General features: G+C 38.8%; 1 protein-coding gene across 17 annotated transcripts in view; it reads left to right on the plus strand.

The window, feature by feature from the left end:
- SYNE2 (spectrin repeat containing nuclear envelope protein 2) overlaps nt 1–14,565 on the plus strand; it is a 323,751-nt gene that overhangs the window by 147,654 nt on the left and 161,532 nt on the right. For all 17 annotated transcript variants that reach the window (XM_059890586.1, XM_024997770.2, XM_010809508.4 and 14 more), the window contains 7 exons: nt 108–310; nt 1,030–1,149; nt 1,248–1,539; nt 2,609–2,760; nt 3,669–3,978; nt 5,164–5,328; nt 8,063–8,404. In XM_059890586.1, coding sequence (XP_059746569.1) covers nt 108–310; nt 1,030–1,149; nt 1,248–1,539; nt 2,609–2,760; nt 3,669–3,978; nt 5,164–5,328; nt 8,063–8,404 — 1,584 coding nt within the window. The remainder of the gene's footprint in view (nt 1–107; nt 311–1,029; nt 1,150–1,247; nt 1,540–2,608; nt 2,761–3,668; nt 3,979–5,163; nt 5,329–8,062; nt 8,405–14,565) is intronic.

Below are 14,565 nucleotides of genomic sequence, written 5' to 3' on the forward strand. Positions count from 1 at the left end.
ATGGAGATGGCTTGTCTGTGTACTATCTTGGAAAAGTGTCACTGGGGTGACAGGGACCACACTGAGGCTTGCCTGTAGGATATAATTCAGTTTTTGTCTTTCTTAAGGATTTCTTGACTCTTGAAGGAAGAGGCAGTGAAATACAGCAAGTGGGAACTGTACTGAATCATGTGAAAAAACATCTGCCCAAAGCACCTGTTAAGAAGCTTAACAGTTGGATCGTAAGTCAAGAAGTTGAATTAGAAAAAATGGAGTCCATATGCCAGGCACGAGCAAAGGAGCTTGAAGAGTGCTTGCAGCAGCTACTGAGGTAGGAAATAAAGGTGATCTTTCATAGTAAACTTACTGTGAAAGTTTACTTATGTAAAATCTTCATATGTACTCTGCCTCAGTACAGCTAGCAGTGGGATATATATACACATGAATTTCAAAAATAAAATATATACTTTCAAACCCATGTTTGACACTGGGGATACAGAGGTTTGGAGAATTCTTCAAATTATGGCAAAGGTTCAGGGGAGAGCCCCAAAATATTTTCTGTTTGTTTCTTATTTTTTATGATATATCTCATGCTCATGCTCATCGCTAAGTCATGTTCAACTCTTTGTGACCCCAGGGACTGTAGCCCTCCAGGCTCCTCTGTCCATGGAATTCTCCAGGCATGAATACTAGAGTGTGTTACCATTTTCTCCTCTAGGGGATCTTCCTGACCCAGGAATCAAATGCAAGTCTCCTGCATCAGCAGGCGGATTCTTTACCACTCAGCTACCTGGGAAGCTTATGATATATATTTATGGCTTATTAGAATTCCACTATAATACATGCTGTTATTATTCAGATTTTAATGTTATAATTTTGTTTCTAAATTTGTTATTTGTAACATTTTGTAAATAATGTTACAAAATTTTTTATAAAGAATAAAAATAAAATGTAAAAAACCTGGTTGGCTTACAAGATTGGTGCCAACGATTTCTTCAGATAGACACTTTTTGCTGATTTCATATTTTAACATGTGTGATGTTGTTTTAGACTCCATAATGACCACAGAAACCTGAGTAAGTGGTTGACTAATCAAGAAGAAATATGGAAAGAAATGGAAGGAACACGAGAGAAAACGGAGCTATTTTGCCAAGCTGTAGCTAGAAAGAGGTATAGATGATCTTGCACAAAATGTGTTTCTTGGGGATATGGTTTCTGAAGGTGTGTCATGGCTCCTATAATCTTCCAATGATATTTGGAATTTACAGAGAACAATTCGAATCAATGGCCCAGTTGAACAACTCTGTGAAGCAATATGGGATTACTGAGGAAGAAGAAATAGTAACGGAATCAACACATCTGATTGATAGATACCAGACATTATTGAGACAAATATGTGAAACTGACAAAGAGGATAAGTTACCTCCTGCCGAGGACCAGAGTTTTAATGATCTTGCACATGATGTAATTCATTGGATAACAGGAATTAAAGAATCCCTTATGGTTTTGAATTCATCTGAAGGCAAAATGCCACTTGAGGAAAGAATCCATAAAATAAAGGTATAACTATGGAAACTAAATGTCAGAGGTCAGGATGAACTCCAATTTTAATAAGATTTAGAGGAAAGTTGCAAATATTTGTTTGTTAATGGAAAATAGGATCAGTGTGGATTGGGTGAGAAATTCAGATGACTGAGCTTACAAAAGAGAAGGCCTGTGATGAATCTAAAATTATTTTAACGCATATAGAAAGGAAAGGTATATCCTCTCTTTGTGAGAGCAGTGCCCAGTTATTATCCATCTTCACTGACTGCAGATATGAAATAAAGACTATAAATTAGAACTGCAGCAGGTAGGAGTTTGCTAGGATGTTAAACGAATAGATATCAGTACATCAGAGGCATTGGCAATGTCAAAGTCAGGGCTGGAGAGGAGCTCATTTTCAGAGTGGATATGTATGGATCCTAAAGGGTATTAGATCCTGAGTGGGTTGAGTGTTTCCTGGTTTATCAGATACTAACTGTGGAGGAAGATAATGGTCAAGTTTCAAGGGTTAGTTTGACGTACAGAAGTAGTCAGAAGTGTTTGGGATCACATCTGAAAGGTTTTCCAGAGAAGGTGAATCTGAAGTAGTGTTTCTAAGAAGAGAAGAACTTGATTGTTTAGGGCAAAAGAGGAAAATCAAAGTACAGGGAATGAGAATTAATTATGTTGTGCTGGAGAAACAGGAGTGGGCCTGTGACACTGTGCATTTTCCTATAGGAAGCCGGAAACCCACTCTTAGATGTATAAAGACGTCTTGTTCAGGTTGTCACCCCAACTTTTTATTTATAAATAATGGTGCAGGTTGGGAGGAGGATTTGCCAGGGAGTTTTTTTTGTACATAATTTCTTTGAGTGCAATTGAGAATCGAGAGGAGAGTAGGTAACGTGACAGATGTTTACTGAGAAGCAGTTCTATGCAATGTGAAGGATATCTTTGTGCTTGGGGCATATGTAAAAGTGAAAGGGAAATTTTGAAATCTACTCCGCAGTTAGAATCTCTGAATGATGTTTATGAGTAAAAAGATATCATATGTAATCCCCAAGTAGTATGAATGGGATTTTAAGATCATTTTTATTTAATTTAGGAAATCATTTTACTAAAACCTGAAGGGGATGCTAAAATACAGGCCATCATGAGTCAGGCTGAGAGCAGCAAGACTCCAGTGGTTCCACAGACCCTCACTGATATCAAGAACCAGTGGGACAACACGCTCCATTTGGCCAACACGTATCTAAGGTAAAGGGCATGCCTTCACCATTTTCATGATTTTTCATTGCACAGAGAAGCCATAACAAGTATGTTTTGTCTGCCTTCTGGATGTAGATATAATATATCTGTTGGAGAGAAAGTAATGTCAGGGACAACCACAGTGTTGAGGCAGAAACAGAGACTAGTTCTCTGGATCAGATATGAAACATGCTGTAATAACTCCTTGTTTACTTTGACTGGTGCATCAACCCACCATTGGTAACAAATTAACATTGTCTATCTTTCTACCTTCAATAAAGTCCTTCTGTACCAAACCTCCTGCCCCGAGACAACCTCAGTGTTTACTTTACTGTAGGATAGTTTATGCTTTTAAATATATATGCTATGAGAAACATTTATAAATGTATGAATTAAGTGAACATAGTTCTGGTGAAAATTCTTAACTCCTTTCACATCAAATCAAATCATGATACATTTAATGTTCAGTGGAAATGTAAATTTCATATTTTTATAAGGAAGCAGTCAGATCAAAATTAAAATCAAGCTGTAGGAAGCATAAGCTAGTTAGCTGGCCAATATACTGCATGCTTATTTGTTTTACTTAAATGAAAAAGAAAAACACAGAATAATTATATTTAAACATAATAAAAACTGGACTAGTTTGAAATCTAAATTATTAAACTTTTGTCCTCAGATCAAATTATATAATGGAAACAATAGTTTTTTAAAATCATACTACAACTAATTTTTATCTTGATTTCTGAGTTAAACTTAGGGCCATTTAGAATGTTACAATGCCAAAGAAGTCTCTGGGAATAATGTACAGTAGTGTTATTTTAATGCTTTTTATAATAATGCATGTTGTATTATATGTTGCAAAATGCTGTTTTGTTTTGCTGTGTCATTTCATTTATAAACTATTTTGTAAAATTTAGCCATCAGGAAAAGCTTCTACTAGAAGGCGAGAAGTATTTGCAAAGTAAGGAGGATCTGAGATTAATGCTCACAGAACTGAAAAAGAAACAAGAAGTGGGCTTTGCTCTGCAGCCTGGTTTGCAGGAGAAGAAAGCTCAATTAAAAATTTATAAGAAGTTCCTCCAGAAAGCACAGGATTTAACATTCTTACTAGAGGAGTTAAAATCTCAAGGGAATTACCTCTTAGAGTGCACTAAAAATCCCAACTTTAGTGAAGAACCGTGGCTGGAAATCAAGCATCTACATGAGAGTCTTCTTCAGCAACTGCAGGTGAAATGCTCAAAACAAAACTTTAAGTGATCATCCTCAGTATGCTTAATTATGTACTATTTGTGTATGGGACCATTTTTTGGTTCTTTTGGAAAATCTAAAACTTTTAGAAATGTATCATTTTTAGATACAAATGCTAGCTCCACAAAATGGAGGAATCGATTTGGTCAGTTTTGCTAGAGAAATCTAGTGTGTATTATTTGATGATAGTGTTATCTCCTTTCATCAAAGTTCTCCTCTTCAGGGATTGGAAGGTTTAAAATTTTTTTCCAGGCCCTCGGCAGTGAAAATGTGGAGTCCTAACCACTGGACTGCCAGGGAATTCCCTTAGGCATTTTTATGTAAGAGGTAGTGTCAAAATTGCCCATGCAGCATCCATCTATCCATCCATCAGTCTATTATTGCCTTCACCCATCTATCCATCCGCACATCCATCCATCATCTATTGTGATAGTTGTATCCATTATTCTGTATAAACTTTATCAGATTTCTCCCTTGAGTCTTTCCACATGATCCACAATAAAAGAATTAAGAAGTAAAATGTCATTTTGTCATGAAGCATAGTATTATCTTAAGAGAATTATTTATATTCTTTGCACATGGAAAGTTGGATTCAGTGTAAGGATTACCTGGGTTAGAAATCTCACTTATACAGATAGCAGGATTTGTGCGGAGGTGAAGATTATGCTCACTTGGCTGTAAGTTATTTAATTGCTGCTTTTCTGATCAGGTGTGGTCACCTTATTTTCTTACTCCAGGAAGAGAACTTGAAAGTGGTTTTGCTCTTGAGTTAGGATTACTTTTTCTCAACTTTGGGGTTTGATTCTTAGGAAAGGAATCTGAGGTTAGGTTGATTTCACATAGTCTCATTTCTGAGAAGGGTAATCGAGGGAGCTGCTTTATTATGGATGTTTGTGATTTGGTGATATAATTTGTAGCCATTTCATTTTGTAAACCTCTGACAAGTTGTTTTTGGGAGTGAAATGAAAGCAAAGAAACGTGGGGTGGAGAACAAATAAATATCTCAACACTAAAAATTTTACTTAAGAACTCTGGATGATTTATGGTCTTATTTCTATTTCAAGATGAACCCTCATAAAATAAATATTTATGAACAATTTAATTATTTTCTGAGTGAGATAATTCAGAGATCTAATTCATACATTGTCAATGTTTTGTTTTTAGGATTCTGTGCAGAAACTAGAAGGTCATGTTCAAGAACACGACTCTTACCAGCTTTGCATCACAGACCTGAACACTGCATTGGACTATATCGCTAAGGAATTTGTCTGTTTTTCTGATAGGCCTGTAGATGAAAGAGTAGTTGAGGAAAAACTGCAGAAACTGCAGGTATTAAGCAATATCCAGAAATGATAGGCATTTTAAAAAATCAATATTAAACACAACTTGACAAATTAGTGTTCTTGATCAGAAATTCAAATGCTGAAAGGAAAGAAATAAAAAAAGAAAAATTAAAATGCTGAAAACGCTATTCAGATGACTATTGGATAAAGTCCTATCTGGTCATGAAAAGTGGAAATGTTCTTCATTAGTGAGCAAATCCATTTATCACTTGAGTTGGACAGTACTCAGCCCTCTGGACCCTCAGAGATAATTCCACTCATGACCAGTCAGCAGCTGCTGGAGATCTCTGTCTTAGAAAAAAGTGCAGTGATTCTAGGAGATAACTAGGTGATCAAATGGTGTACCTAACGCACTAAGGCCGAAGGGGAAATGGTTCAGTTTTTCAGTCTTCATCACAGGTGGATGGGAGTTGTGTAATTTTCACCTTATTTATTTTCATACTCATGGACTACCTTAGAGTTCTCTGCAGATGGAGAGCTTTTAAAATTCCCACCCTCACCACTTCAACAACCCCTCACCTTACACAGTAAGCATTGCAGCTCTTTACCTGCATTCTCAAAACACATTCCTTTGAAGCTCACTGCACAGCCAACAAATGCAGTGTCCTCTGGAAGGAAACAGTAAAGTATGTTCTTTACTTTTCTATGCTGCTTTCACAGTCCTTTGGAGATTGCATGGGGTGAGTCTCAGGAAGCCCTAGTGCCTTGAATTTGGGAATTTCTGATCTCTTCTTTTTAGGAGCTTGGGAATCAAGCAAGACTCCCCCTTCAGAATAGCTTGACACTCTGACAAGGCCACCTCCCTCTCCCTCTTTTTTTGGCCATGTGGCATGTGGGATCTTAGTTTCCAACCCTGAGGGATTGACCCTGAGCCCCCCTGCAGTGGAAATGCAGAGTCTTTACCCTGGACCACCAGGGAAATCCTGCCTCCGTTTTTAACAGTGATAATTTGACAAATGTTGAGGGTCATCATGTCCAAGCCCGTGTTTGGGTACCTCAGATACTGAGAAAAGTATAAGACATGAGCTATAGTTGGAAGGAATCTCAGAAACTATCAAGTTCAGATTCCTCATTTTATATATGATGAGCTAAATGACAGAGTGGGGGCTACTTCTTGGGTCTCCTGACCCCACTAGACTTCTGTACTTGGGTGTCTCCTAGTTATTTGTGGTTCAGCATGTCCAGAAAATAACTTGTCATCTCCTTCCTTTTGTCCATACCCCGACTCCTTCAAGTGAGCCTGCTTCTTCTCCTCTGATTCTGGATATCTACACCATCTCTCTAGGCTGTGGGTCAGAAACCTGGATATCCTTTCCTAGGCTGCCCAACCTAGAGGGACATCAGGAGTTGTCTCTTTCGTCTCTGGGTCACCTCTACACTTGGTCCCTCTGCTGTTACCCCCGTGGCCGCTGCGTTAGAGCAGACCCTCGTCTCACAGATGCCTGTGTTTGTTAGATGTCTGAGTAGGCTCCCTGCCTGCACTGTCACCCTTGCTGGTGCAGCTTGCCCATGGCCACCTCGTATCTATCCAAAATGCAATCTGGAACTCCCTTCTTCCAGCTGAAAATGTTTCAATGACCTGTGCGTATTTGTTAGCATACATCTTTCCACATTCTTTTACAATGGTCTGTTTACTACTGTGTCACTCTCACTAGGCTATAGGATTGTGAAGGGACTATATTTTACTCATCTATGTAATTTTAAAACTTGACCATATTACTCGCATGAATGAATGCTTACTTACTGTGTAGTCCATTAGAACAGTGAGCAATAAATACAGCATAGTTCACCTAGTAACTTTTAGGCTTATTCTGTTTCAGTAGTAATATCTGTACCTGCTATAGTTTATCAAATTCCTTTTGAGTCTGGAGATCTCAAATTAGCCTCATTCATTTAAGCATTTAGTAAATATTGATTGAGTCCCTACTATATTTAAGATATTGCATTTGATTGATTTAAGCTTTGCTCTGAATTTTAAATGTTAGCACTAGATTCATATGAGCACATACTAAATGATTTTATTCTTTTTAGGGCCTTGCACAAAGTAGGCACTTATTAGTGTTTTGGTTGTGTTTGATTTTAGTATTATTTATATATTAATTAGTATCTTGAACAAAATATATACTCAACAAATATGTGTTGGCCATTTCCTATGTTCTAGGAATGGGTTGTGAACATTTTCTTCATTACTTTTTATAAATGTAATCTTATAAAATTTTCTGCTGCTGCTGCTGCTAAGTCGCTTCAGTCGTGTCCGACTCTGTGCGACCCCATAGACGGCAGCCCACCAGGCTCCCCCGCCCCTGGGATTCTCCAGGCAAGAACACTGGAGTGGGTTGCCATTTCCTTCTCCGATGCATGAAAGTGAAAAGTGAAAGTGAAGTCGCTCAGTCATGTCTGACTCTTAGCGACCCCATGGACCACAGCCTACCAGGCTTGTCCATCCATGGGATTTTCCAGGCAAGAGTACTGGAGTGGGGTGCCATCGCCTTCTCCGGTAAAATCTTCTAGTATCTTATAAAATCTATTGGGGAATTTGATCTGGGTCACTACATTAGTTTAAATTTTGCCCAAAGTTTCTTCTTTGTGATATGGGTTGATATGTTTCTTACAAAGCTTCCCACTAGTGAAGCAGAATACTCTATAATTTACAAAAGTCAACTAACTTTTGTGATAATTGAACAGTGATACTTTTGTGACAATCTTTTCTCTGCTCACAGGACCTAGAGAATAGTCTCCATTTACAAGATGGCCCATTAGAGAAGATTTTAACTTTAGCAAAGTCCGTCAAGCAAAATACATCTTCAGCAGGACAGAAGATTATTAAAGATGATATAAAATCACTGAAGTGTAAACAAAAAGATTTGGAAAACAGACTTGCATCTGCTAAGCAGGAGATGGAAAACTGTCTCAACAGCATTCTCAAATCAAAATGCTCAACAGAAAACAAAGCAAAGTTTCCTCTGCCAGGCAGAGAGGAGCAGGTCACTTCTGATGTACAGGAGTCCACTCAGGACTCAGCTGCAATGGAAAAGTTGGAGGAAGACTGGGAAATCAATAAGGTTAGTGCTTATGATTGCAGCTCTAAGACATCATGTCTGCGAACGGAGAGGTGTTGTTGGGCTCTGAAGAGAGGGTCGTAAATCAAGCCTCCTGATTTCGTAATTAAACCCTCAATGTGCTGGCTATTTATGATGCTCACTTGTAAAAAGAGCCCTTAGAAAACTGTCCAGGATTTCAGCAGTGAAATATTACTGTTCATCTGTTAGAAATGTCAGTCATCAATTTAGGTTTATTATTCTCTCTGATATGTAATCAGATACAATTTCTTGGGTCAAGAGCTCAAAAGCAAATTAGAGAAGGCAAAAGAAAATGCACTTTACCCATTTTCTAAAGAAAAAAAAAATCTAACGGCTCTATTTTGGTGGGTCTTTGTTGTTGTTGTTGATTTCATAGTGAAATCAGAGACTGTATGGAAGGATAGCTGCCTTTCTTTATCTTCTTACGTTAACCCTATACTGCAAATGTATTTTTAACTGTTGTCAGGTCATTTAGTGTGAGAATAATGACATTCAGACTTCTGATCTTCCTGGGGAGAAGAAAGAAGAATATCGTTCTGTTTTCTTTCTAAACATCCAAATGGGTATATTTCCCTGTGGCTTTTAAAGTGGTTTCTCATAGGTGAGAGACTGAAATGGAAAAGGCACAAAGAGCCTTCCAATAAACTCTACTTGAAAGAGTCTCCTTGTTTGGCAGCCTCTCGCAGTCCAGGGTCCATTTGGACAACAGCGAAAGTTAGCCCTTTAATTGTCAGCATTTTATGGAATATGTGATACACGGGGATGAAGAGAATCTGCACTTCTGTTGTCTTCCAAGAGCAGAAATACATGGAGGGACTTCCCTGTGCTGGTCTAGTGGTTAAGAATCCACCTGCCAGTGCAGGGGAGCATGGTTTCAACCCCTAGTCTGGGAAGATTTTACATACCTTGGGGCAACTAAGCCCATGCAGCACAACTGCTGAGCCGGTGCTCTAGAGCTGGCGAGCTCCAACTACTGAGCCCAAGAGCTGCAGCTATTGAAGCCCACATGCCCTAGAGCCTCTGCTCTGCAATAAGAGAAGCCTCTGCAATGAGAAGCTCACCCAGCACAAGAAGAGAGGAACCACCCCTGCTTCCACAACTAGAGAAATCCCACGTGCAGCAACGAAGTCCCAGTGCAGCCAAAAAAAGAGAGAAGAAGTGCATGGAGGACTAGAGGAGCCAGATAGGGTTTCCTAAAATGAGAAACAAGGTAAAATGCCAATGGAACATGTCTCTGACATGAAGTCCCACTTGTTGGATCGAGCTAACAAAGTATGTCTTAAAAGCTTAGGGCCCTGTGATGAGACTCTTGAAGTTGTATCTGTAAAAGGAACTTTCTTAATGGTATTTAAAGAACTGTAAAAAGTAAAAAAGGAAAAACACTTGAGTACTTTTCTATCCTAATACGTGACATTGATAAGTGAATTTGCTTAATAACTCTAAGTTTAGCTTCTCAGACCCATGTTGGCTGTGAACTACCCGAATTCAGTAGAGTATATTGAAAACTAAAGATCACAACCCAATAATAGAAATTTTTGTTTATTAAGCTTTTACTCATTCTTGAATGATGAGCTAATGATAATTCATGCTACTTCATTAGAATGCTTTTTCCTTTTTAAAAGCAGATGAAGGGACTTAAGTCTTCAAATAATTTTCACAAGCCTGTACTAGAGGAAGCTAGTTTTAGTTTCTAGTAACATTTTTAACACCTTTTTTCCCCTCTATTGTAACATGAATCTTTTTTCTTTTTTTTTAATATGGAAAGGCATTTTATTTCAAATATAGCAGTGTGTACATGTCAGTCCCAAACTCCCAGTCTATCCCCACCCTCCGTCCTGTCCACCTGGTAACCATAAGTTCATTCTCTACGTCAGTGAGTCTACTTCTGTTCTGTAGATAAATTCATTTGTTTCATTTTATCTTAGAGTCCACATATAAATGATACATGGTTTTATCTTTCTCTGTCTAGTTGCTTTATTTAGTATGACAGTCTCCAAGTCTGTCTATGATGCTGCAAATAGCATTATTTCATTCTTTTTTTTTAATTTATTTTAATTGGAGGCTAATTACAATATTGTAGTGGTTTTTGCCATATATTGACATGAATCAGCCATGAGTATACATGTGTTCCCCATCCTGACCCTCCCTCCCATCTCCCTCCCCATCCCATCCCTCACGGTCATCCCAGTGCACCAACCCTGAGCACCCTGTCTCATGCATCGAACCTGAACTGGCGATCTGTTTCACATATGATAATATACATGTTTCAATACTATTCTCTCAAATCATCTCACCCTTGTCTTCTCCCACAGAGTCCGAAAGACTGTTCTTTACATCTGTGTCTTTTTTGCTGTCTCGCATACAAGGTTATCGTTACCATCTTTCTAAATTCCATATATATGCATTAGTATACTGTAAGGAGATCCAACCAGTCCATTCTGAAGGAGATCAGCCCTGGGATTTCTTTGGCAGGAATGATGCTAAAGCTGAAACTCCAGTACTTTGGCCATCTCATGCGAAGAGTTGACTCATTGGAAAAGACTCTGATGCTGGGAGGGATTGGGGGCAAGAGGAGAAGGGGACAACAGAGGATGAGATGGCTGGATGGCATCACTGACTCGATGGACGTGAGTCTGGGTGAACTCCAGGAGTTGGTGATGGACAGGGAGGCCTGGCGTGCTGTGATTCATGGGGTCGCAAAGAGTTGGACACGACTGAGCGACTGATCTGATCTGATCTGATACTGTATTGGTGTTTTTCTTTCTAACTTACTTTACTCTGTATAATAAGCTCCAATTTCATCTACCTCATTAGAACAGATTCAAATGTATTCTTTTTAATGGCTGAGTAATATTCCATTGTGTATATGTACCACAGCTTTCTTATCTGTTCATCTGCCGATGGACATCTAGGTTGCTTCCATGTCCTGGCTATTATAAACAGTGCTGCAATGAACATTGGGGCACACGTGTCTCTTTCAATTCTGGCTTCCTCGGTGTGTATGCCCAGCAGTGGGATTGCTGGGTCATATGGCAGTTCTGTTTCCAGTTTTTTAAGGAATCTCCACACTGTTCTCCATAGTGGCTGTACTAGTTTGCATTCCCACCAACAGTGCAAGAGGGTTCCCTTTTCTCAACACCCTCTCCAGCACTTACTGTTTGTAGACTTTCGGATCGCAGCCATTCTGACTGGCGTGAGATGGTACCTCATTGTGGTTTTGATTTGCATTTCTCTGATGATGAGTGATGTTGAGCATCTTTTCATGTGTTTGTTAGCCATCTGTATGTCTTCTTTGGAGAAATGTCTGTTTAGTTCTTTGGCCGATTTTTTGATTGGGTCGTTTATTTTTCTGGACTTGAGCTACTTGCTTGTATTTTTTGAGGTTAATTCTTTGTCAGTTGCTTCATTTGCTCTTATTTTCTCCCACTCTGAAGGCTGTGTTTTCACCTTGCTTATAGTTTCCTTCGTTGTGCAAAAGCTTTTTAGTTAGGTCCCATATGTTTATTTTTGCTTTTATTTCCATTACTCTGGGAGGTGGGTCATAGAGGATCCTGCATAATCAGATTATGTCAGAGGGTGTTTTGCCTGTGTTTTCCTCTAGGAGTTTTATAGTCTCTGGTCTTATGTTTAGATCTTTAATCCACTTTGAGTTTATTTTTGTGTATGGTGTTAGAAAGTGTTCTAGTTTCATTCTTTTTAATGGTTGGGTAAATTAAAAGATGGTTGCTCCTTGGAAGAAAAGCTATGACCAACCTAGGCAGCATATTAAAAAGCAGAGACATTACTTTGCTGACAAAGATCTGTCAAGTCAAAGCTATGGTTTTTCCAGCAGTCATGTATGGATGTGAGAATTGGACCACAGAGAAAGCTGAGTGCTGAAGAATTGATGCTTTTGAACTGTGTTGTTGGAGAAGACTCTTGAGAGTCCCTTGGACAGCACAGAGATCAAACCAGTCAATCCTAAAGGAAATCAGTCCTGAATATTCATTAGAAGGATTGAGACTGAATCTGAAGCTCCAATACTTTGGCCACCTGATGTGAATAACTGACTCATTGGAAAAGACTCTGATGCTGGGAAAGATTGAAGGCAGGAGGAGAAGGGGATGACAGAAGATGAGATGGTTGGATAGCATCACTGACTAGATGGACATGAGTTTGAGCAAGCTCCAGGAGTTGATGATGGACAGGGAGGCCTGGCATGCTTCAGTCCATGGGGTCGCAAAGAATCGGACACAACTGAGCAACTGAACTGAATATTCCATTGTGTATATGTAACACCTCTTTTTTTATAAAAAAAAATTTATTGGAACCTTTGGCCACCTGATGTGAAGAGCCAGTTCTTTGGGAAAGACCCTGATATTGGGAAAGACTGAATGCAAAAGAAAAAGGGGGTGACAGAGGATGAGATGGTTAGATAACATCACCGAGTCAGTGGACATGAATTTGAGCAAACTCCAGGAGATAGTGGAAAACAGAGGAGCCTGATGTGGTGTAGTCCATGGGGTCGCAAAGAGCTGGACACAGCTTAGTGACAGAACAACAAATCTGAATTTTGTAATACTTTCTTACTTAGCCCCAGTAAAGACACGTGGGCTTCCTTATAGCTCAGTTGGTAAAGAATCTGCCTGTAATACAAGAGACACCGGTTCAATTCCTGGATCCGGAAGATCTGCTGGAGAAGGGACAGGCTACATACTCCAGTATTCTTAGGCTTCCCTGTGGCTCAGCTGGTAAAGAATCTGCCTGCAATGTGGGAGACTGGGTTCGATCCCTGGATTGGGAAGATTCCCTGGAGAAGGGAAAGACTACCCAATCCAGTATTCTGGCTTGGAGAATTCCATGGACTGTATAGTCCATGAGCTTGCAAAGAGTCAGGCATGACTGACTGACTTTCACTCACTCACTCACTCAAGGGATATTTTAGAATCAGACCTTTGGCTGACTTTTTCTTTAATATCAAAAATGTTAAGGCAGGCTTAGAGGCACAAGAAATTACAAAATGCAGTCTGAAGGGTGTAGGTGCTTATGATCCAAGATCATACTGTATATTTTTACAGAGGTGAATTTCTAAAATTTTTTAAATATGAAAATACAAAACTACCTTCCATCTCCCCCTTCCTATATAACTTAAGTGGGGTTACAAATTAGGATATGATAAAAAGTGAGGTCTGAGTAATCTCTCAGGATTCTACATGTCATAAAAGGAAATGATAAAAAGGAAACACAGGGTGACTGATACATTATTCTCATTATTTTTCTAAAAACTCATAAAGCAGCATTATAGCCTAACCCATATTGAATGATCTTTCTTGTCCTTTCCTTCCCAAATGTCAACCTTCATGGCATAAATATGCCTAAAAAAAACAAAACATCTTTTTTCTATGATTGCTTTTTGAATGTCTTTGTTATTGGGTGTAATTGTCAGTCAGTATGTCTGAATCATTTTTTGTTCTTTTTAACATTTTCTGAGTGTTTATAATTTCCGTATTTAAATGAACATGGATGATCATAGACATAAAACATGCAAGGCATCCAGCTGTAGCTGAGTGACCAGAAACTCAGGGAAGTCAGTACTAGAATGAAGAGGAAGAAAGAGAGTTCATTCCTGGGGTAAATGATGTTTATTTCTGGTGTTGGTTATCCTAGTAAGTCAGTAGAAAAATTTTTGTCTTGGAACATGTAGTTAGGTCGTGTGTCAACTCTGTCTTCCAAGTATATTACTTTGCTTTCTGGCCACTATGCAAATCTTGGTTGTTGCTCTAGAGGTATTATTCTCAATCCAAAATTTATTTCTGTACAGGAGTGACTTACATGGTATAAATGGTATTAACATCTAGGAGCAACATGCATTTGAGGACATTCTTCAAAGTCTTAAAATATTAGGCTGAGGAACCTTAGAAAATTTCTATCCTAACTCTGTGTTTCGGGTTAGGGAATTGACATCAGAAGGTGTTAATCAGCCAAATTCTCATTCTAGAAGAGTTGGGATTAGAACCAGTCTCGTCTCTACCCAGCTTGATGTTTGGCGGTCTATCCCCCAATTTTATCAAGTGTGTTACATGGGCTGTTAATTGAGGTTTAATATGCTAATATGCTATCTGGCACAATGATATCTGACACCATGATAAACCTCAAATCATATT

This window comes from Bos taurus, chromosome 10 (assembly GCF_002263795.3).
Source record: "Bos taurus isolate L1 Dominette 01449 registration number 42190680 breed Hereford chromosome 10, ARS-UCD2.0, whole genome shotgun sequence".
NCBI lineage: Eukaryota > Metazoa > Chordata > Mammalia > Artiodactyla > Bovidae > Bos > Bos taurus.